Source organism: Larus michahellis, chromosome 1 (genome assembly GCF_964199755.1).
Source record: "Larus michahellis chromosome 1, bLarMic1.1, whole genome shotgun sequence".
In the NCBI taxonomy this organism is placed as follows: Eukaryota; Metazoa; Chordata; class Aves; order Charadriiformes; family Laridae; genus Larus; species Larus michahellis.
In genome coordinates this window covers 120,706,836-120,729,687 of record NC_133896.1, presented here as the reverse complement: position 1 = coordinate 120,729,687, position 22,852 = coordinate 120,706,836, and the positions used below count along the sequence as shown (strand labels likewise).

The following is a 22,852-nucleotide window of genomic DNA, read 5'->3' as shown; positions in this document are numbered from 1 at the left end:
TCGGTTGTTGAAGAGAGGATTCTGATTTGGCATACTATATGACTAATGGATAATTAAATCTCTAGAATTATCTGGGTAGATATTAATGTTTAGAAGCAAGTTACTCAAGTTTTACATGTCTCGACTTCTGTCTGCTTAAAAGGAGATGCTTTTCTACGGAGGCAGCTGTGCATCCTTGTCAGCTTGCTGAGCAGTGGAAAAGCCAGGCTGCCCTGACAATTCTGTGTGAGGATCAACTGAGTGTTTTAAAAAGAGGTGAACTGCGGGCGCTTACAGCCAGCAGTTAAAGTGATGTCTTCATTCATACCCCAAAGCAGTTGTCCCTAGGGCAGCAGGAGCCAAGACCGCCCACCTTTTCAGTTCTGCGGCGCAGAAAGGCAAGGCAGCCGAGGACCTTGGTTTTGGTGTTGGCAATGTACTTCTGGAGACCAGGTTGCCCCTGCACACGTCTGCTTCCTTTCCACTTGAGCCAAAGCAGATCATGGTCACAAACTCCACCAGTCTCGAGAACAGGCAGTTGCTCATCAGCACGTAGTTTGCGTCAAATTTTAATGTGAAATATTTTTTGCAGGTGCCACGTTATGGCACTTACACCTGCATTTGACATTTTTCATTGATAGTTTTTTTTGTCTTAATTCATGCCTTAATCCTCATGTCAGGAGGGCTTAGTGGCAGAGACATTTGAAAACACGGACATCTGAGATGCTATCACCCAGAAGCCTCCTGCCTTGCCAAACCTACCAGTGCGACGAGATGGAAGTAAATTCTGTGCTCGCCAGCTGTCGGCTAAAAATACCTGGCTGTGGCTCTCCAGATTCACAAATCTCAATACTGCTGGCTTTAAATATCTCTGCTTGTTTGAGTCACTGTAAAATAACAAAAAGAAAATGTTTTGCTTGCTGTTTTTTTCCATTGCAATTAAAGAAATCATTGTTTTCTTTAAGTAGTAGTATCGAAGTGACACTGATCAAGTTAAACTGAAGTGTTTGTTGAACCTGCGTCTGGAAGATTGAATATGGAAAAGAGAGTTTATGCCATTAACTATTAATGGTGGTTTTACTTCAATTGCTGATTCTTTTACTTATAGGAGGGTTTTGTATCTGGTTGTTTTTCTGAAATATCAACTTTACAGTAATATGTTTTTTAGCAAAAAAGATCACCATGGGAGTTTTCTAAGTTGCGAAACTTCAAATATTTTATAAACTACTTGGAATTATTTCAATGTGTTAAGAAAACGGAGCGTGTTTTAAAAGAATACCTTGTTCTACCATTCTGTCAGATGAAAATCAGCATCCTGTGCAATTCTTTGGAGGATTTTAACCATTTTTATAGCTGATGGCTTTTCTTCCTAGTGCTCTCCTTTGCTGTCATCAAAGGGTAGAGTGCAGAAAACCTGGAAATACTTAATTTCTTAATATCACTGGCATCATTGCAACCCACAGCACTGGGTTGTTGCACATTTGTTTCCCTCTTTTCCAGCAATGTTCTAAAATACTCGCGTCCTTTTGGCAGCCAGAAAAAAATGTAGCCCTGTTTATAAGGTTCTAAAGGGAGTTGTGTGGCAGCCTGGCACACGTTGTATCCAAGAGGCTGTTATAACCTGGCAGTTCCCAAACTAAATTCCGCTTTGTTTCCTCTGCTGCCTGTGACAATGCTTCCTGCACCCCAGAATCTCATCTTTTCTGCTTAAGATGCCATCTGAGGAGAGCCAGCGGTGCCATGTGGTTTTTGTCAGGCTGACCCAGGAGGTAGATCCCTGAAAGAGGGACTGCTCCGAAGCTACCGGAGGTGGAGATCCGCTGCGGGATCGGTGGTTGCGATGTGACCTCACCCAGTGGTGCTAATTTATTGGCATTTATGCACCTCGGCACTTACTTGCCTGCTCCTTGTCATTCAAAAGTAGCCTTTTTTTCATTACTTTAGTTTAGTCATAACTGCGTTGAGATTAGTGGCCTTGGCAGGAAGCTTCCCAGATGTTTTGGATCAGTTATAATGAATGCTTGAAAATATCCAACTGAATCCCTCTTACAAATAGAGCTTTCATCTTAGATTAGTATTATTTTGAAGAGTTTGTTCTGTGAGCTCCCGGTCCTGTAAATAACTGAAGTCAGCATTGGCTTTTGGCCATGCGATTTAATGTCCTTGATACCAGGAAAGTATTCAATAGCAGAGGAGACAAAATGAAAATAACATAAGCTGTAAAGTGTCTATACGCCCCGGATCTCGCTCGTTTAAACCCCGCTGCACATCCATGACTGCAAGTAACTGGTTTTCCGTGACAAAACCCTGACGTGTTACTAGCGCCTTCCTCCCGGCAGAGTTCTCTCTGCGGCTGGCCTACGTGTCAAAGGAGCCCAAGAAGCTTTATTGTATTTCCAAGACTTGTTGAGAGTTACTGTTTCAGTGAAAAAGAGACGTCTAAATTGCCATTATATGGAGGACTCCGAGGGGGGGCTTTTGAACAGGACCTTTGATTATGGGGCTTACAATGTTGTCATTTCCTCTCTCAAAGCGAGGGAAAATCAGGCATAGGAAGTAATTAACACAGAAGGAAGTCCATTTTGTTCTATCTACCTTTGACTGCAGTTCTCTGCTGTAATTGGCCATTTTCTTCTTCAGCTGAGAAAACAGTCCGTAGGATCAATGCTCTTCTGAGTTCTCACAGCAGCGGCTGTGGATCCGCTGGCTTCATTTGTTGTGGCTGAGATGGAATGAACTTACTGGAGAAAGATTACAGGAACAAAGCAAAGCCTATAGGTATTTAAATATCTAAAGAGTTTGAGAATTATGAGATAGGAATACCACACGTAGGTTTGCAAATTTGCAAAAGGATTTTATCTTTCTTCTAAACTGTTCATTTCTGGAAGTTTGATAGCAGGCATGCCCTTCTAAAGGGAAAAATCCGCTTTCTATCAAGGGACACGCACAGCAGAACGTTGCTAAAATGTTTACTTTGTGGCCATATCACCATCCCGATTAATGGACATTTATATTGTGTGTTGTGAGAATTGCTAATGCCGTTACAGCCCTTAACGTGCCATTGAGGTTTCCTTGAACAGGTGGGTGAGAGGAAGCGAGGTACGGGCACTGGGTGCTGCACGGACGTGGCTCCGGTGCCGCTTTCTCCCCCCCCGGTGCTTGGCTCTGCTCCCAGGGTGTGGGATGGACGCTGCTCCGCAGCCTTGGGACGCTGATGCTGCTCCAGGGGTTGACCAGCCCCGCACCTGCTGTGTGTTCTCCTGACTCCACAAAGGTATTTTCCTGTTTCGTTTCACCGCGTGAGGGTCATGGGCAAAAGCCGCTGGAGAGCGGGAATTTGGCTGTTGTACTGGAAGGTCTTAGAGCAGGGTGAGCCTAAAATACAGAGTGTTTTAAAACACTCCTGTGACATTTCCTGATTGTTTTCCCCCTCCATTCCCCTCTCCTCCACCCACAACCCCTTGTGCTCAGTTGGAGGTTTTGCAGATGTCGGGAGGGGACCACTGTCCACGCGACTGCGGGATGGGGGAAGCCCATGCAGCGCTACAGGCTCGGGGAGGAGTGGCTGGAGAACTGCCTGGCAGAAAAGGACCTGTGGGTGCTGGTCAACTGACAGCTGAATATGAGCCAGCAGTGTGCCCAGGTGGCCAAGAAGGCCAACAGCATCCTGGCTTGTAGTCAGAAATAGTGTGGCCAGCAGGACTAGGGAAGTGATTGTCCCCCTGTACTCGGCACTGCTGAGGCACTTTGAATACTGTGGCCAGTTTTGGGCCCCTCACTACAGAAGGGATACTGAGGTGCTGGAGCAGGTCCAGAGAAGGGCAACGAAGCTGGTGAGGGGTCTGGAGAACAAGTCCTATAAGGAGCAGCTGAGGGAGCTGGGCTTGTTTAACCTGGAGAAAAGGAGGCTGAGAGGAGACCTTATTGCTCTCTACAGCTACCTGAAAGGAGGTTGTAGAGAGGTGGGGGTCAGTCTCTTCTCCCAAGTAACAGGCGATAGGACAAGAGGAAACAGCCTCAAGCTGCGCCAGGGGAGGTTTAGGTTGGATATTAGGAAAAACTACTTCATTCAAAGGGTTACCAAGCATTGGAACGGGCTGCCCAGGGAAGTGGTGGAGTCACCATCCCTGGAGGTATTTAAAAGACGTGCAGATGTAGCACTGAAGGACATGACTTAGTGGTAGCCTGCCAGTGTTAGGTTAACGGTTGACCTTGGTGATCTCAAAGGTCTCTTCCAACCTAAATGATTCTAAATGATTCTACAGGGTGTCTGTGGTGGGCTGTCTCTGCTGCAGAGGTGACCCTGGGCTGGGGGTGATGAACACTCTGTTCCTGACTCCATGACAGAGGAGGGGGCCCAGTGTGTGCAGGGAGATGGAGCTGCTGCTTTTGTCAGCCCTGAAGTCCCGCTGGGTTGCAGCTCTTGTTCCTGCTCAGCACCAACAACTGTGGGAGCCAGGAACCTGCAAAGATCTGGCCCGATGGGGCCAGAAAGCAGAAGACACCTGTCACCATGGGCAGCAAGGTCTCACTGCCAGCAGATGGGAGGATTTGCTGTCTGCCAGTGACCTCCTAAGCCCGTGCTCTTTGGCACACCAGTCTTGGAGGAAGGTGCAGTGAATTGCATCCTCCTGCCTGGTTATCCTTGGTGTGCGATTCGGGAGTCACCAAAAGCACGAGCTCACACCTTTCCTCTGGCTGGTCCCATCCTTTCCCACCATCTCAGGGTGCTGGGTGATGGGGGGGGGGTGGCCCCAGGTTACCTGCGGGCTGTCCCTTCCTTGCCACCCAGCCCCGGCTGCCCACACGTGATGGGTACGTGACCGTGCGTCACCCAAACCCACCTGCCCGCCTGCGTCGAGGGCTGTATGTGTGCCCGTCCCGTGCTCCCGTGAGTACGGGCTGTACAGGAGCTGCAGCGGGGTTGCGTTGAGAATGAGGAAGTTCATAGCAAAAATAGGAAATCTGGCACTTCCTCAAGGAAAAAGAAAAGGTAATGATTGTTTTATTCCAAGGGTTGTGTTTGCGAGAGCAGCTCTCAGCAAAGGCTGAGTAGTAACAGCCAAGTACTTAGAATGTTGCAGCTAAAAATTGGTGGGTGGGGATTTTTTTTTTTTTTTGCCCTGCTAATCAGCATACGGCCGCCACTCCCGGTACCGTGCCAGGGTCTGGGGGCACCGCTGCGTAAGCAGCGTGCTCTTTCACACCACCTCTGCTTTGTCTCTCACCCAGTTTAAGGATTCAACCCGTAATTGTCCCCGGCGCAGTGGTCAGCTGTGAGTCTGCAGCTCTGTCTCTTCCTGCCTCGCCCACCCTCGGCAACGCTCTGCGGCCTCATTCAGAAAAGGACTTTTCCCCTCTTTCCCGAGGAGGGATTTTTTTTTGGAAACCTCGTTTTAAATTTTTTGCTGCGGAGTGGTGGAATTGCAACGTGACCAAAAGGCTGGAGAGCAGGGGTTGTTGCAGCTCGGAAGGCTGGCTTCCAGGTGTGGTTAGAGCTGGCCACAGGCTCATAAAACAATTTGGGTTGGGAAGATCTCTCGAGGGCTGCTGGTCCTACCACGCCCTTGGAGCGGAGCCTGGTTCTGAACTAGATCCAGCTTCAAAACTAGACCATGTTGCTCAGGGTCCTGATTTTTCAAAAGAAAACCAAAAAACAGGCAGCTCCGTTGTGACTGGACCTACCAAAGTTTCCTATGGATTTTTATCTCCCAGCTGGTTGACTCTGCTGCATGAAGGTGGTGTGAGCCCTGCCTGACACTTCCGAGCTCTCGCTACCCCAGGCGAAGAGCGACTGGGCATTGCCATCATGTCTTCGGGTCTTAAAAATATACGGTCTTAAAAATGCAACGGTCTTAAAAAAGATCCCAGGGAGTTGTATAGCGCTGGGTCAGCGCTCACCCCAAGGCCGGCATGCCAGTGATCCTCTACAGCTGTTATCGCTCTGCAACAGGGATTGTTAATGGATAGTCACTAATGATCACACCCCCTCCGGATGCGTATTTCTCAGGTGTCCTGTGCGTTTGAAGGCACGTTCCTGGCATCTGATGCCTGCCCAGGCTGTAACCAGGTGTCATGGTTTTGGCTGGGATGGGGTTGACTTTCTTGCCAGCAGCTGGTGTAGTGCTATGTTTTGGATTTGGGATGGGAATAGTGTTGGTAGTGCACTAGTGGTTTTGGTTGTTGCCAAGCAGTCAAGGCCTTTTCTGCTCCTCACACCACCCCGACAGTGAGTGGACTGGGGGGGGGCACAAGAAGTTGGGAGGAGACACAGCCGAGACAGCTGACCCCAACTGAGCAAAGGGATATTCCATGCCATGTGACGTCATGCTCAGTATATAAAGCTGGGGAAGAAGAAGGAAGGGGGGGACATTCGGAGTGACGGCATTTGTGTTCCCAAGTAACCATTAGCGCGTGCTGGAGCCCTGCTTTCCTGGAGATGGCTGAACACCTGCCTGCCCAAGGGAAGCAGTGAATGAATCCCTTGGTTTGCTTTGCTTGTGTGTGAGGTTTTTCCTTTGCGTATTAAACTGCCTTTATCTCAACCCACGAGTTTTCCTCACTTTTCCAATTCTCTTCCCCGTCCCACCAGGGGAAAGTGAGCGAGTGGGTGCATTGTCCTAGTTGCTGGCTGGGGTTAAACCACGACACCAGGCAGTCACCAGAGCTGTTTGTAACATCAAGCTGGGAAGACCTTATTGCAGCCTTTCAGTACTTAAAGGGGTCCTACAGGAAAGATGGGGACAAACATTTTTAGCAGGGCCTGTTGCGATAAGACAAGGGGTAATGGCTTTAAACTCAAAGAGGGAAGATTTAGACTAGATACAAGGAAAAAAAATTTTACAATGAGGGTGGTGACACTGGAATGGGTTGCCCAGAGAGGTGGTAGATGCCCCATCCCTGGAAACAGTCAAGGTCAAGTTTGACAGGGCTCTGAGCAACCTGATCTAGTTGAAGTTGTCCCTGCCCATTGCAGGAGGGTTGGACTACACCTTTAAAGACTATGACCTTTAAAGATCCCTTCCAACCCATTTTATGATTTGTCTCTTTCTCTCTGAGAAGCCACAAGTCCTGCCATTTTCTACAGTGCTGGAAAAGGAGTTTTTTACTACAGTACTGGGCCAACTACATGTTGGGGCTGTTGTTTTTTTTTTTCTTCCAGAAATGAGTAGATACCGGCCACGGCATTTCTGCTTCTTGGAGGTTTTTTTCAGTTTATGCATCCCACTAATAACCAGCCAAATCCGATCGATTCTTACCCTTGCTCCTGTTCCAGTAAAGCAGACCTGCCGTCAAGACGAGCCCGGCTCACTGTAACCACTGATCCTCTTTAATGGGCAGATGCTGTGTTTTCACAGAAAATTGTGATTTGTGTGGGCTTGGGTCAGATAAGTACGTTCCCCATCAGTTTTCTGTGCCGGATGCTTTTTCTGCAGAAGGTGTCAATTCATAAAGAGTGAAATAATTCAGCGTCTGTTTCTCGGGTTTGTCCTTGTTTGTTTTCACTCCAACTTTCAGACTGCTGTGAACAGTGAACATTTGGGAACGAGGTGAACCACTAATTGATAGCTTGCCCCAACTAGACTTGGAAAACTTATGCAAAAAGTATAAAATAGCAACCCAAACTCAGACGATAAACAATTCATCCAAGGGAACAGCTCCTGAGTGAAGCTTGACCTCCCGGTGTGGAGCAAAAGCTGCTTTCCCTGCCGTAACGAGTTACTGCTGGTGCTGTGGCTCACAACAGGGCTCTGCCACCCTGTTTGAGGATACATTTAAACATTTAAAGCGTGCATTACTAAGCGCTTTTTTTTTTTTCTCAAAACATGTTCCCACAGGCTGTGAAATGTTCCATATTGGGAAGCAGGATCTTCTCTGGCACCCGTGGAAATCTTCTACTGCCCGTCTGCAGCCTGTGGCAGGCGCAGGCAGGGAGGGGAATCAGGTCTGTTAAGTCATTTACAGGCAAATGTGCAAAGGTAACAGAAAAATAAATTGCTAATTTTCACTTTAATACAAGGGATTTTTTTCCTCCAGAGTCGAAGAAGTAGGTGAGAGAACTGGGAGTTGGGAAAAGTGAAGTATTTTGCAGTTTTGTTCCAAGGAAGGGACTAACCTCTAAGTTAGACTGGTTTCTGCTAATCTGCTGCCACTTTGGTGGCTTCATCACCAGGAATGAACACCCCTGGTTTCAGCTGGGTACCCCAAAGCAGGACTATCAAATGGAAGACGTGCATGGATGAAGTAAACAAAACAGGGAGGGGACCTGTGGTGCCCAGTGACAGGACCAGAGGCAATGGGCACAAACTGGAACACAGGAGTTTTCCTCTGAACATCAGGAAACACTTTTTCACTGTGAGGGTGACTGGCACAGGTTGCCCAGAGAGCCTGTGGAGTCTCCATCCTTGGAGATATTCAAAAGCCATCTGGACATGGTCCTGGGTAGACTACTCCGGATGGCTCTGCTTGAGCAAGGGGAGTTGGACCAGATGACTTCCAGAGGTGCCTTCCAACCTCAGCCAGTCTGTGATTCTGTGGCCACCCCCTAGGACACGCTAATTTTACCTAGGCATAAGCAAAGTGAAATTCTGGTGGGAAGACTAACTCCCGGGTTTTGTTGTGATGCCACCTTCAGGACTGAAACCTCACAGGGGCTTACAGTCAAAGAATGAGGAAAGATAATAAATTTCAGCGAGTATAAATATTGACTGCCAGACAGATAACTTCCAAAAATAGATCAGCTGGAGATCAGCTGGTCTGTGGGTCCCAGTGTCTTCAGGAGGGAGTTTCACTGGGGCTCAGCATTTGGGGAGAGAGCGGAGCAAAGCCCTGGGCCGGGGAAGGGGCAGGCCCTGGGAGCCCCAGCCCTCAGCCCTGCTCACCACATGTTGGAGCCCAGCCCACCCTCTGCAATCAAATGATGACCTCTTCGGAGGGTCCATAAGAGGAAGAAGATCCATTTCTTTCACTAGTACGGTCTGTCAGCAGGGGGAAATGTTGGGATGCAGATCAGTCCCCTTTCTTTCTGTCCGGGAAATGGGTGGCAACTGCCCCCATGAGTCAGGAGGAAGGAGCCAGCTCCTGACCAGGGCTGTCCCACACCTACCCACGGGGACGGCAAAAGGAAAACCTGACGCCTTCCACCCTCACGACAAAGGCGCGGGAGGGTTTTTCCAGCCCCAAACCTATTCATCAATATCGTGCAGTGGCACCGGCTACGATGACTTTATGCTGGAAAGGGGGCGAGTCGAGTCAGGCTCCTGCGTTGGATGCAGTTTCCCAGTGTCACGGGTGACCTAAGCTCTCCGTCCATCTCTGCAGCCTCTCTTCCTTCCGCCGATAGGATGCTAATCACTGCTAAGATTTTTCCAGTCGAGCACGGGATTGCGCGTTAGTCATCTGAGCAAGCCCCCTTCCTCTCTTTAAAGTTTTCCCATGCTTAATTCGACTTTATATCAGTAGGAAATGACAAGTCATGCCGCTTTTTTTCTTTCCAAGTGTTTCATACTACTTCGCTCTACCTAGACGCACAGCGTCTGAGCGGGAAAGCACAGTGAACTCATGAAGTATTACCAATAGGAAGTGACATTTTTCCTCCTTTTGTTCAGTAAATTCCCTATGGGCTGCAGTTAAAATATTGGAGACGTTTTATTTAAAGACAGGAAGGTTGTGTGTTCAGCTGAGATGATACATTTCTGATTTAAGTTTCTGTCCGCTGAAACCAAATCTGACTAGTCTGAACGATTTTCAAGTGAAGATTGCGAACTTATAGAAAAAAAATCCTGAGAATCTAACCTTCAATCAAGTGCCGGCTCTAAACCATGCTTTAATATCAGAAAAATTAACACAGCATTTCACCTAGGAAGTAAGTGTTCTTAGTATGTGTCAACTTCAAGAGTCTTACGAAAGCAGCCATTTTTCGAGCTTGTGCTTCTCAAATTCGCCAGCATGGGTAACAGCAGAATTACGTCTCGGGCAGGCACCTTCCGATGGCTGAAGGGTGACCTTGTCCTTAACAACAGGGCACTGAAGCTCTTGAATGCAGATTGATTTTTGCCCTTACGTCCATGCTCCACCAGTGCTTTTCTTCCTCGGGCGAGCCTTATCTGGTGGCTACGTGCTTTAAAAACGAAGGAACAGACTTGGAGAGCTGTTGTGAAATCTCTCTACGCCGAAGTGCGTGCCTGACTTCAGGTGCTGTTGCATTACAATCGAGAGGACTGCTATTAAGGAAACTAATTCCCAAGCCTTGAAAATTTTCACTGAAATACTGGGCACTTCTTTGCGGATGTGTTTCCAGACCTCCCAGCCCAGAGAGGGACCCGTCTTTCAAGCCTCTCGTCTAAGTAACTGCGTCAACAGGACTCCAAGCGAGCAGAACTTAACCCCCTTCTAATAGGATCACTGTCACCAGAGGAATGGGATTTATCAGGGAAAGGCTGGGTTAAGGAAACAGCAGAAAAGCTTTAAGAACCTGCGTTTAATTTTGTTTTGTCCTGCTCGTGCTATTAATACTCCTCATGTTTCTCATCAGTAGAGCACGTTCTCATGCAGTTTATGAGCTGCGGCACGCTAACTGGCTACAAGAGCCATATCCAACAGGCAGAAGGTGCTTCTCCATATTATGCTGCCCAAATGATTTTTCTCCTTTTTTAATATTCCATAACCTGCATGTGGCAGTCGATTCCAAATTACAGTGAAAACGTAACATAACTTAAAACTATGAAAGCTTGAAAAAGCGTTTTTCACAGAATGATTTCTAGACAGCCAAAGGTTTGAAACTCTCCTTTTATTGCATATATTTCTTCTTATTTTACAAATAATTATATGCACTGATACAAATGTTCCTTCACAGAAGGTACATTTCTTTTTCAAAAAAAAAGGGCTAGGGTGTCGTCCAAAATAAGCCATTTATTGTTCGTTAATATAAAACGTATTCATATTTCTAGGAGGTGTCATATCCAAACCACTGTTCATCCAAATTTCTTGCATGATTTGCTCCCTGCGCTCTATCCTTTCGGCCAGTTCTGCCGCCTCTGTTGAATTATAACCTGAGTAAGAAGGTCTGTAAAGTCCCGCTACCTCATCCTGGACATCCGAATCAGAGGAATCTTCCTCCTCCTCCTCCTCCTCCTCCTCATTTTCACTGTTCTCGTCCGCTCCGTCACTTTCTGGCACCAAGTGATCCTTCTTTCTGTGCAATTTCCTGAAGTCCTTCGAGCACGACACGCAGACCAAAGCACACACCGTGAAGAATAATCCCACACAAACGCTGGACACAAACAGGAGAGCAGCTCTTTCAGAGTGATCTGAAATCACAAAGCCAGTCCTTAAACACTGGACAAACTCTGCCAAAGACTAGCTACAAAAAAAATCAGCTGCAGTCGTTTCTGAAGCCACTACGTAGCCATAATGGGTGGAGGGTGCTTGGCGGGGACGTGGGCTGTGGGGAGGCTTTTTCTGTCACGCGCCAAAACCACCCTGCACTTGCAGTCTGAGCGCTGCCGTCTCTGCCTCTTCAAGTTACTGTGCGAAAATCCCAGCCTCTTAATAACATTACAAAATAACAACATTATCCCATCTTTTTATTAGCAGCTTACTAGCATTCTCAACCAGCTAGAGGCAGCACACCCTTTTTTTTTTTTTTTTTTCCAGCCATCCTGCCAAAATGGGCCTTACCCTCATGAAGAGGGGGCATGGGAAGAGCAACTCTGGGCTCCGCGGAGCCACGGCAGCATCTCCAGGCCGGGCTGAGTAGGGAGCATTTTTCTTCCTTGACATAGTCTGAGATCACTTCTCAGTATAGCAACAAGTGAGACGAATGTGGGAACAGCCTTTCTCAACAGGGTTGGTAAAATCCAACCCTGGCTGCTTGGGGTGCTGCTAGGAGGTCTCAAGGGTGGTGGGGTCTGGGGGTTTGAGGAGAGCTGCCGGCAGGGATGGTTTGTCTCGCCGTGCCGGCAGGCTGTGGCCGCCCTTCGTGCTGTGCCCTTGCAAAGGCTGTGGGATGATGCTCAACAGCTGCGTGGTTCTTGCCATTTTCTAGAAGAGCAGCAATCTTAGCTCCAGAATTGCTTCTCAACATCAGCCTTTGCTCACTTCCAAAGTTCATAACTTCTCCTGCGGTGTCAGAGATCCGGTGATCACTAATTTATTTGCCTCAAACAAAATTTGCCTTCATGTTGCTAAGTCACAAAACCTGCCACGTCCCATACCAGAGATGGCTGGCTTTGGTGTTTGGTTATTTTTATTTTTTTTTCAATGCCCCTCAATGATCCTTATATGTATGCAAACCAACAGTTCCAAAAATGGATGTCTCCAGTGCTGCTCCCAGACCAGGATCAGGTTTTCAAAAATACTGAACAACTGACAGTCCCCATTGAAAATATTCATTAAAAAAATCTTGGCTGCAGTCTCGAGAAGAGTTTGGATCCTTCGAGATGGAAAATATTCTATAAATATCAATTATGCTGTGATTGTCCCAGCCACAAGACTGTGATTATATTGTAATAATACCGTTACTATAAACGTGGGATTACCAGTTGTGACCTTCTGAGGTGATCCTCCCTTTTCCCAAAATGCCATGATCTAATGAACCAAACAATCTCAGCCTCATTTTCCTACCTCTAATGTACGCAAATGTAGCCAAGGAGTTGCTAACAATAATTCCATCTTTCTTTGGAAGTCTTGATTCCTTTGGATCAAGGTCGACACCTACGACACGAGGAGGGACAGCAGTTTCAGTCATATCACAGATGATGAAGCTACTAAGCTGATACTCACCCAATAACTTTTGAACTAACAAGCCTGTCTAAAACACAGGCAGGCCGGCGCTGTGCCACAAGAAACTTGCAGCACATCAGACCAAACAATAAAAAACTACTGAAATAAAGTATAAATAACAAAGTATTCACAATACTGACTATCTAGAAAATGGCAAAGTTCTTTAAAAGAATCTATTACCAAGTGAAATCCCCTTGCCTATTCCCATTAAGTTTTCTGAAATAATTTATTTCCATTAAGTTTCACAGCTCTCAAATGGACTTCCCAGCCCAATCGCTGCAGTACGCTCCCATTATTGATGACAGTAAATATACATCAGCCACATCATTAATTTGATTTGCCTTTAAGAAGAGCTGGTGTTGGCATAACTCTTAAAAGACTCTTCACAACTGCAGTTTCACTTCTACACTTCCCCTGGTTCAATCAAAGTTAGGAGACAGCACGCTGCTTATGGGGAGGTCTGGACGGGTCACTTGTTTCGCAGCGTTGCTGTGACAGCAGGACTGTGCTCACGCCGGTCCCATCCTGCTCCAGCCTGTCACGCTGACCTCCAAGGGGAAGGGCAGCAGTTTCAGCGGGGCTTCCATTACCTCGTCCCACCTCCCTCAGACCAAGCTCTGCAGTGGGAAAATGTCCTGTTTCAATCAAAGACAAAGGAAAGCAGCAAACCGTATTTTTTTGATGGTACGTACCGTCATTCTGTTTGATGGAAGACTTGCTATCGGTGACCAGGGTGTTGACAGCTGTGAGGATAGATTTAGGAACTGAAAATACAAAAAGACATTGTGTACTGTTAGTTTTCGGCACCAGATCCCCAGTTAATTATGCATCCCACTGCTAACCCTGGGTTTATTAATTGGGTGGCATCGAAGGGATCGGAGCAGGTGGCTCCGTCACTCAGAGATCAGAGCGGGTGGCTGTGTCCAGAGCCACTGCGGGCAAGTGCCAGCTCTGCTGGTGTGCAAGCCTGGCCCCGGCGCTGCAGCCAACCTGAGCTTCCTTTGTGGCCCAAAGATGCTCCCTCACGCTCGGAGGACAGGAGCGTTTGCAGAGGTGGTGTGTGGTGCAGCCCCAGGCTGCTTATCCCCCCCGTACCAGCCCGGGCTGGGGCTGCTGCCACTGTGTTGCCTCGACTTTTACAAATCCAGTAATACTCTAACCCCAACAGCTGGCAAACGCAGGGCCCTGCATACGCGGGGGCCCCAGGAGAAGGGCCATGCTCAGCGACATGTCCTCCTCCCTCCACCACCACCCACAAATCCAGGAGGCACGGCTCTGGGATGCTGTGGCATGGGATGGTGGCAAAGAGCATGCCGCTCACAGGGTTAGCGCAGGGGAGGAGGAAAATGAGGTGGGAAAGGGAATAAAGTAACTGGGAAGAAGACTGAAAGGAAGGTGGGTTGGGCAGGGAAAGAAGAAAAGGGCAAGTGCAGCAGACAAAGCAAGCCTAGGGGATGGGATGCACAGGTAGACAGCCAATAATTTTCACCTAAAGATCAGTGAAACACCAAAGGCGACAGATAACGCTGCGATTTTTTGGTAGGGACTAGTAAGGGCAGCTCTGGACCTGTGACTGGATTCACATGCCAGCCCACGTGGAGCTCCAGGAACATCAATGCAGCTGCATACAGCGCAGGGACCGACCCTCTTGTTTTCTGCCCCCTTGTTTTCTGCCCCACAAGGGGTGGTCCAACCAGTGGACAGGAGACAAAATTGGCCTACAAATTCAGGACTGGGCTACAGTCAGATGCGAAACTGCCTCTAGATACTGTTTTTTGATGAGTATAATTCACTGCAGTTCTCAGAGAAATGTTTAAAGTCTTGTGTGACATCCTCCGCAAAGCCTCTGAGACGAATGGTCACCGAGGAGGAAGGTGCTCAGGATGGGAAGGGTGGGAGTGGGCTGCGTCCTTCTCATTTCATTGGTTTTTTTTCCCTTGATAAGTTTTCACACTCTTCTGGAAATAAGTAAAAGAGCTAAAAGCAGGTGCATCATGCAGACACTGAGAGTTCACTTATTCTGTGTTAGATGAATGGGCCCTTCAGAAACCCAGAGCTTGGCACCTGTTCCCTGTACTATGTGAAGGCAGATCGACTGATCTTCAGACTGATGTGAAGGGGGCAATAAAAGTAAGAAATTTCAGGTATGAGGCTCACCTCTCTCCCACATAGAAACATTTGCCAATAAATAGTGTTAAGGAAAGTTAAACACAACAGAGGAGACTGAGGTTTGGGGCTTAGCATAGTTTTCATTTGAAAAACAACTAAAAATAGCACTTCTTTCTGAGCAGAACTTTTCTTTGTGTGTGGGCTCAAAGTCATAGCTGTTTCCTTTCCTGATGAAGGAATTTTTTTGGGACTCTCAGCTCCTGTTTGCAATAGAAGGCCAACTGAGATAGGGCAGAATGAGCTCATTTCTATTTTGGCTTGTACCTCATCGCAATTCTTAACTGTTCTCCAGCGGCAGAATATTTTTGTTGGTGCATGAGGCAGGCAGCGAGCAGGTCGGTTTGTTTTCAGGCTGCACTCCGAATTTGCAGGCCTGGCTGTTATGAACAATGTGCACGTGTTATGAACAACGTCCTGGGAGGACACACCCTCCCCAGCGCCTTTGTATGACCTGAAACTCCCGTGGCATGGCCTGGTGCCCAGGCGGGGGCTCCTTCACCTGTGCTGATGTTCCTCCTGCTCTCTTCCTAAGGGGAACTTCCCAGGGCTTTGCTTGCTACAGGACTGAATCCTCTCCCCATGGCTTCCCATCGGGTTTGAATGGCTATTTAATATGCCGTTGGAGTAACTGTTGTAGGGGGATGCTTAATTCAAAATGGCATGGACAAAAAAAGCTCCTGGCTGCTTGCATTGTTAATTTTCGTTATGGCTTCATTTCAGACACAAGGACTTGAACTAGGATAGGCCGCATCAGGTCGCTGAGCAGAATAACTGGTACTAGCACGAGGAATTTTTATCGAGATAATCACATCTATACTACAACTTGTGCCAGCACTACTTTGTCAAACAGGGTAGGAGTCAGTCACCTACCACAAGCTGCCAAAGGCAGCCCACACAAGGACTTAGAACGGCATCCAGGGAGTGCAGACACAAGGCAGGGCATCAGGAGCTGTGTTTCCTGAGAGGCTCCTCAAGTCTAGCCTCAGCAAGAGCCAGGAGACGTCACCCCATGCAGACACGAGATGATGCTCAGGTCACTGGGGACACCAAGACCGCGAGAAACCAGCACCTCCTGGCTCCTGCTAAGTTTTGACTAGCAGGAATTAACTGCAAAAATAAAAATGCAGCCAAACACACTAGCCCTAAAGAGTCGCTGATCCCTGAGGTGGGGAGGATGATTTTTTTCACATTCCTGACCATGATAGAAATACTTTCAAGTGTGGCACGGCCCTCAGAGAACATGGTCTGCTCTGTTGTGCTCCTGTCACTTCAGGGGGAGGCCTATTTACCTTATCTTGGGAAGCACCAGGTTAGCAGGGATCTTTTAGTGAGGGGAAAGTATGTAAAATGTCATTCTGGAATATGCCCAAACTCTTCCCATGTTCACCAGATGATCTGTAAAATAATTAGACCTGCAAATCATTGGCTAATGCTTCACATTGCACTGCTCAGTAGAATCTGGCAGAAGAAAAAGTCTTAAAATGTGCCAGCAACACACAACAACAATATTTATTACCCACATGTTTTTCCAAAACCACTTCACTAAATAACAGAATGCATATCCTCACTGCAAACAAACATACGCTGGTTTTCCAGTACACAGATGTGCAAGAAAGAACGATCTGTTATAATTATCCTTTACTCTAATTAAAGAGAATTCTGTTGACTCATTCATAAAGTTACTTCAGCATGAAGGCAACTGCACAATAATAAAATGTATTATTGCCAAGGCAGATCCCCAGCTCTCTTCAACAATATAAAGCTGAATTACTGCAATGCCTCTCACCTGACAACTAACTCACGACTGAAAATCTCTCATGCCAGCAAGGAAGCAGACGGGGCTCATTTTCCTCTGATCTTCAGGTACACGGTGATCTGGTAATCAATCCCACATTGCTGTTCCCAAAAGCACGTCTCAGATAACCTGTGCCCTTTGACCACTACTCAGTAGAGATGCAGCGAAAGGACTCTATGATATGTCCCCGTGGAGCTACTGCTGTGACTCCCTACAGACCAGAGCGAGCCAGAAAGGAGCAGGGCTGGCAGCTTTCCAAGTGGTGCACAGTAAGCAGAGCACTAACTTGGTGAAAAGGCTTTTACGCATCCTCTGGTTGAAGCAGAGGCACGTAAGAGACAATCACCCCTGACCCTCACACTGCCACCCCGCAGCTAGCCAGCAGCAGAAAACAAAGCCTGAGGAAATCTGTCCGAGGCTTAAGAAATATGCAGCCATTCCTAAGAATGTGCAATACCAAAATAAGGCACTACATTGAAGTTCTGCAACCAGTTTTCTCTCACCTTTATTGATATTACACGTTGTTATCCCACAGCCTTTGCTTTTGAGAAGAAGAACTGTAGGGATTTCTGCTTTCCCCTGATGTAAATATACTAGTCTACAGTAAAGAGTATGGAAAACTGTTCCCTTTTGTCTGAGGAATGAGCTGAAGCAGGCTTCAGTCCTGCAAGGGATGCATAACCTCAGACCTTTACTTTTAGTGAGACTTTGTCCATGAGAAAGGAAATCCCTCCGCAAGGCTGAAGGCTGTAGGTGTGCTCATGTGAATCAGATTTCAGGACTGGGTTTGTGTATAGTGCTTCAATTATGCTGGACTGCTTTACCGGCACTGAAGGCAGGCAATGCCAGGTTATTTTTCCTAGCTCTGTTGCAGGTCCATTCTGTAGAACAGACTCTTATTTTGATAGTATTTCACAAAATATTAAAACACGTACTTTATATTTTACTGTTAATTGCATTTTTATAGGAAAAAAACCCTCAGTGCCCGAGTTTACATTAGGTGCACCTCTGCCCATGGGATTGTTCACATATTTTGGTTGTTCTTGTATGGCTATGTCACAAACTTCCTATGTTAAAAGTAAGAGGAGATTTAGGAAGCCTCTGTGTGCATGTGTGTGTGTCTCTCCATATGTGTGCACCATTTGGCATTGTTTTGCTTTGCAAGCAGAATGAGGGCTTTAAAATGATCATGCATTCGCTCTTACCACACGCATAGCTGACGTTAAGGTATTTTGTCACTCCAGGTAGGCACGGACTTCCAAAATCCCGGCTAGTGACAATGATTTTGCATCTCTGTTTCCCGTAACACCTTTTTGATACAACTTCTAGCGCCGTGTAAGACAAACAGTCTGAAAGAAAAATACAGACAATAAATACACAACCCCGGTGTTATCAGAAATGATAGCTGCCACATGCACTACTAGAGATACAAATGTGCTATTGATTTCAGGTATATGTTGGCCTAAGAAGGATGTCAGAATTAAATATTAATATTTGCCAATGCAAGGAAGTCAGCTGCAATGAAAAAGTGAACTTGCAGCAAGCTAACTACCTCATGCCGACTTCCAGGTGCCTATTAAGGTCGCAGTAAGATTCACGTCAAGCTCCAAACGAGGTGCCCAGTGTAAGACCTCTATGTTCCCTTCACAATGACTTGGAAAGATTATGCACGTCCAAATAGCCCTCCACCTACTCCATCTCAAGATGAGTGTGCAAATAAAGGGAGATGCAATGCTGTTTGCAGGTCTTTCTCTTGGTCCCTGGGTCATTGAGATGATTTGACTGGATGTCTAATTTCAGTTCAAGTCAGGTGAGATCAATATTTGTGTGTCGCAACAGCTAGGCCTACAGTGAAGTTTGCTGTACTAAAGGTAGCTTTTGCTTTATGCTGCCTGTCACTGGTAGGAGCCATTCTGCCGTGGCGAAGAGGTCAAAATGGGCTCAATATTTAACTAGGGAAACATTTGGCTTTTTCCTCCCGTACCAAATTCCAGGCTGTTCTAGTAAGGCTGCCACCACAGGCCAAGTTTGCATGCCTAAAGCAACCTCAACGGCATCTACACTGCACTGCCTTCATGCCCTAATTACAGGAGGTAACCCACATCATTTTAAAGCAGCCTAAACTACCCCTGACTTTGCGCAGATGAAGAGAGTCCAGATTGCTGAACCTCCCCCTGCGGACTGAGCAAGAAGCATGCACCGTGTGTGAAAACCTGCCTTGCTAACATCTACACTCAGAGCTGGGATCTCTTTATTCAAGACTCACGCCTTCTACCACAGTTTATAAAAGAATAAAACTTGATAAGCAGGATTTTGCACTGAAGCTGAAATTATTTGAGTGGGAAAGTGCGTGTGTCAGGCTAACTTTAAAAAATCTACTTTAAAAACACAAAGAACGTCTCTAGATGTGATTAAATTCCCAGTATCTGCATGTGCTAAACTCTAAGCCACAAAGCAAAAACACCCCTTAGTTTTGTTTTCTAAACAGAAAGTACACAGAAATGACAAGTCTGGAATAAGTAACACTTTCCTGAAGCTGTCCGCTTCCAGTCAGTGTTACCTCACGCATTTTATGACTTTCTGTGGACGATAGATATTTCTCACTCTAGTCTTCCAAGGCACGGACACTCTAGAGGTCTGAGAACATATTTCTCTGGGCATTAAAACAGTCCTATAATAAAACTTAGACAAGGACGGCATCTTGTCACCTTCCAACTGCTGAAGCTCATTTGCGCCTTCTCAGAGGAAGGAGAAACAGCACCTGCGAAGACACCCCAAAGGTTCCCCTAATCAGTCTTGTTTGAAAAGAAAGAGGAGGTTTGAGACTGGAGTTCTTGACAAAGACGACTGGCATTTAATATGTGAAAATGGGACAGATTTGTGATTTTTAGAGTTAATCCCTTGACACCAGCACTAAGTCAGTCACATGCTTGAGCAGGGCCATGGGGAGACACTGGGCTGATCCATTTGTTTGGCAAAGGACTCGCGGGTTACCTTTGGACATGGATTTTTGGGAGAGCAACTCTTCCTTTGTCTTTTCAGAGACCTAAAATCCTAATGCCAGTGTGTCCTGGCCGGCTACTGGGCAGGCAGGGAAGGCTGACCTAAAACACTGGGTAGTTCTGATTCGGTACCTCAGACATTTTACTTGTCCTCCCTCGTGATTTCAGATGAGTAAGGATATATTTGGGTGGACATTTCAGGCAGCCAAGTAGCTTATTTTGGCAAGTACAAAAACAACTGAAGAATATCAGGAGGAATTATCAGATGATTCATAAATGAATGGATTGGGAGCACAACAGCAATCTGGCAAACTGAATTATGTTTTCTGCAGAATTTCCTGCCCTGGGAGCTACTCACAGTGTCTTAAAAAACAGGAGTCTGTTGTGCTGATGGTTTTCTACAAATTCGGTGATACAGTGAGTACGTGTTTCATTTTGCCTTTGGTAGATGTTTGCTCATGTTTTTGTGGGAGTTAATAGCTCCTTATCGTCTATATTCATGTTGGATTTGGCTCCTCTACCAGAGGAGCCAGTCGTCACATGCCTGCGGGCTCCTGGCAGGCTAGTTTCTGGAGGACTTCCCAAGGCTTGCCTGGTGTCACAGGTGAGTAAATGCAAACCAAGGCTGGCTTACTTTTGCAGGACACCACAGATGTTAACATACCTATAACAAAGCCTCCCTACTTAACAGCTTCCTGGGGTCTAACAAGATTTCAGCTTTTAGTGATTCAGTCAAAATACGTTCAATTTTTTTCTCTCTGATTTACGTGTGTCCTTGCTATCTCCGCACTAGCTCTCCTGGCAGCTACCATGCCAGCTGAGCAATGATTTCAGCTTGGAGGAATTCTGTGTACTCCGTACCGAAGGCCACTTTTCAATGCCTTCAGCTTTGCCTGTACAATCTCCCACGAGCAGACGTTACAGAAGCATATCTGCACCGACGTCAGAGGAATCAGTGTGTGCTGAAGGGATGCTCCAGCCAGTTTCAACCAAGCTTGCTTGGGGTCTAATAGCAATCCACCTAAAGCAACGCAGAGCTCACGCTAGGAATAACTTATCCTCCTTCTGGTCAAACACCTTATTGCAGTGTCTGAACGAGAGGTGGATTCAGTCAATGCTGCGTTTTGAGTAAACACGTGAATAGTCCCACTGAACGGGCCCGAAGAAATCACCAATCAGGAGGTGAACACAAATATGCAATGTGTCTTTTTTCTGAATATCTAAGTAATGTCTGAGCTACACATATGTTCATGGGGCTTGCTAAATTGGTACCATACATTTAAAATAAACTGCCTCTTGAAAGGCACTTTCCCAGCATGCTAGAAGCCTGGTAGCACCCACCAGCAGTGGTGGAAAAGGCAGCCATGTGTGGCTGGGAAAACACTCCATTCTTCACGCCTTTCTCTCAAAGTTGCCCGCTACACACCAAGACTGTTGGTGGATCTTTTGAAACCGACACTTATATGGATGGCATGGAGATACGGGTGTCAAGAAGAGGTTCTTAATGCAGTAATCAACTATCAAATCTGACTGCAGCTATTTAACAGTTAGAGTAGAAAGCCTTGTTTCAGGAGGAAAGGCTCTTTCAGCTCCCTAATTAGCTTTGTTTAGGAAAGTTTTGGCATGCAAATGACATGCCATAAATCATGCAAGCTTTAATGAGAAGCAATTTGTCTTCTGGTTTCTTAAAGCTTCTCTCAATGCAGACAGGAGGAGCTTTCCTTTCCTTTCTTTCCACCCTGCCACACAAGACCTGCAGGTGATGGAGCAGCCAGAACTGGCCTGAGCATCTCGTGCCAAGCTCTGCCAACAGCCTCCTGTCACACCCTCTCCAGACACCACTAACCGCCGTCTTCTCCCACATCGCTATGCACAGGATGAGCCTCAGGACACGGTGGGCAGGGGACGTGTCTCAAATGTCCATCTGCATGACATAAAAAGTAACATGTTGGTGAAGGACCAGGGCACACAAAAAAGAAAGCCGTCCACAATTTGTCACTGCAATACCAGAGCCCAGTTGCTTCTTGCTTTCATCCCAAACTGCTGGCTTATGCTGCTTTATGCTTTCTGGGCTGTGCCTACCCGCAAAAGAATAAGGAGCTCGCTTTTAAAATCAACTGAAAGCAAAGATTTCACACTACCAAATCAGGATGGCTTGTGCTTTGTGGAGCCCAAATATCAGCTCTGGGGATAAGAACTGACAAGGGGAAACTATGGAGTTCAGAGTAAGCTAAGGCTGCAGGCTCCTAAAGAAAGTTACCATAACAATATGGTAATTTATGCAAGAGCATGGCACACAGGGCCCTGCCTATGCATCAGAAAAAGGCCATTTGAACTGCTGATTCTAGCAAAAAAACACAATATGATCAGCAGCACTTATGAAAAGTGTTGCCGGTACCTTTATATTCCAGCCCAAGTATTGTCAGTAAACAAGGCAGTACGATACGCTAAAAATACTACTTACTGCCAGCACAGGCCATTCCTTAGAAGTGAATACAGCACCAAGGCTTTCTGAAAAGCTGCACCCTCTCTCTCCCTCTCACTGCGGTGCCTGTTGTGAGGCCCTTGTAGCCTGCATGAGATTAGCCCATTGCTTGGTTTAATTTACAAGCGTCTCCGAGTTCAGAATTCAGGCTTTAAGCACCTTGCACAAAAAAACCAACCCTGGTCTTTCTCTTGTGCATGCGCACAGAGTGGGGGATCCGTGTGCCAGCACCAACACCGAGGGCAAGAGACAAGTGGCGGCCCACGCTCGCTGGTGGCAGCAGGAACCAGACACCCCCCGCCCCCGCTCAGATGCTCGTTGCTTTGTCTTACACCATTTGGGTCTGCACGTACGCAGGCAAGAGCTCCCTGGCTTGTTTTAGACTCGACGGCCAAGTGTACTTTTCCAAACAGTTCAAAAATCTAAGCTAGAAAAAACTATACACGTGAAAACCCCTGAATTGCTAGTCAAGAAAACATTAATGGATGAAGTGATGTGCGTCTTGAGTGCGCTCCAAGTAACTTCAAACAGCTGCTCAGCCAAATGTGACCTTCCCTGTTCATCCCAGCAGAAAGTTAACTGGACTCTAAAAACGGTGGCTGCTCTCTCCTCCCTTCAAACAATTGCTTCTCATCCTGC

At 46.8% G+C, this 22,852-nt stretch overlaps 1 protein-coding gene across 2 annotated transcripts in view; it reads right to left on the bottom strand.

Annotated features, from left to right (window-relative positions):
* Positions 1 to 10,872: 10,872 nt before the first annotated feature.
* The window catches only part of EVA1C (eva-1 homolog C), a 41,094-nt gene continuing 29,114 nt past the window's right edge, over positions 10,873 to 22,852 (bottom strand). The window contains exons 5-9 of one of the 2 annotated variants that reach the window (XM_074600843.1): positions 21,575 to 21,652; positions 17,932 to 18,075; positions 13,455 to 13,526; positions 12,604 to 12,693; positions 10,873 to 11,288 (exon numbers count right to left, since the gene is read on the bottom strand). In XM_074600843.1, coding sequence (XP_074456944.1) covers positions 10,891 to 11,288; positions 12,604 to 12,693; positions 13,455 to 13,526; positions 17,932 to 18,075; positions 21,575 to 21,652 — 782 coding nt within the window. In that variant the 3' untranslated portion in view covers positions 10,873 to 10,890. The remainder of the gene's footprint in view (positions 11,289 to 12,603; positions 12,694 to 13,454; positions 13,527 to 17,931; positions 18,076 to 21,574; positions 21,653 to 22,852) is intronic. The other variant, XM_074600853.1, reaches the window with a different exon arrangement.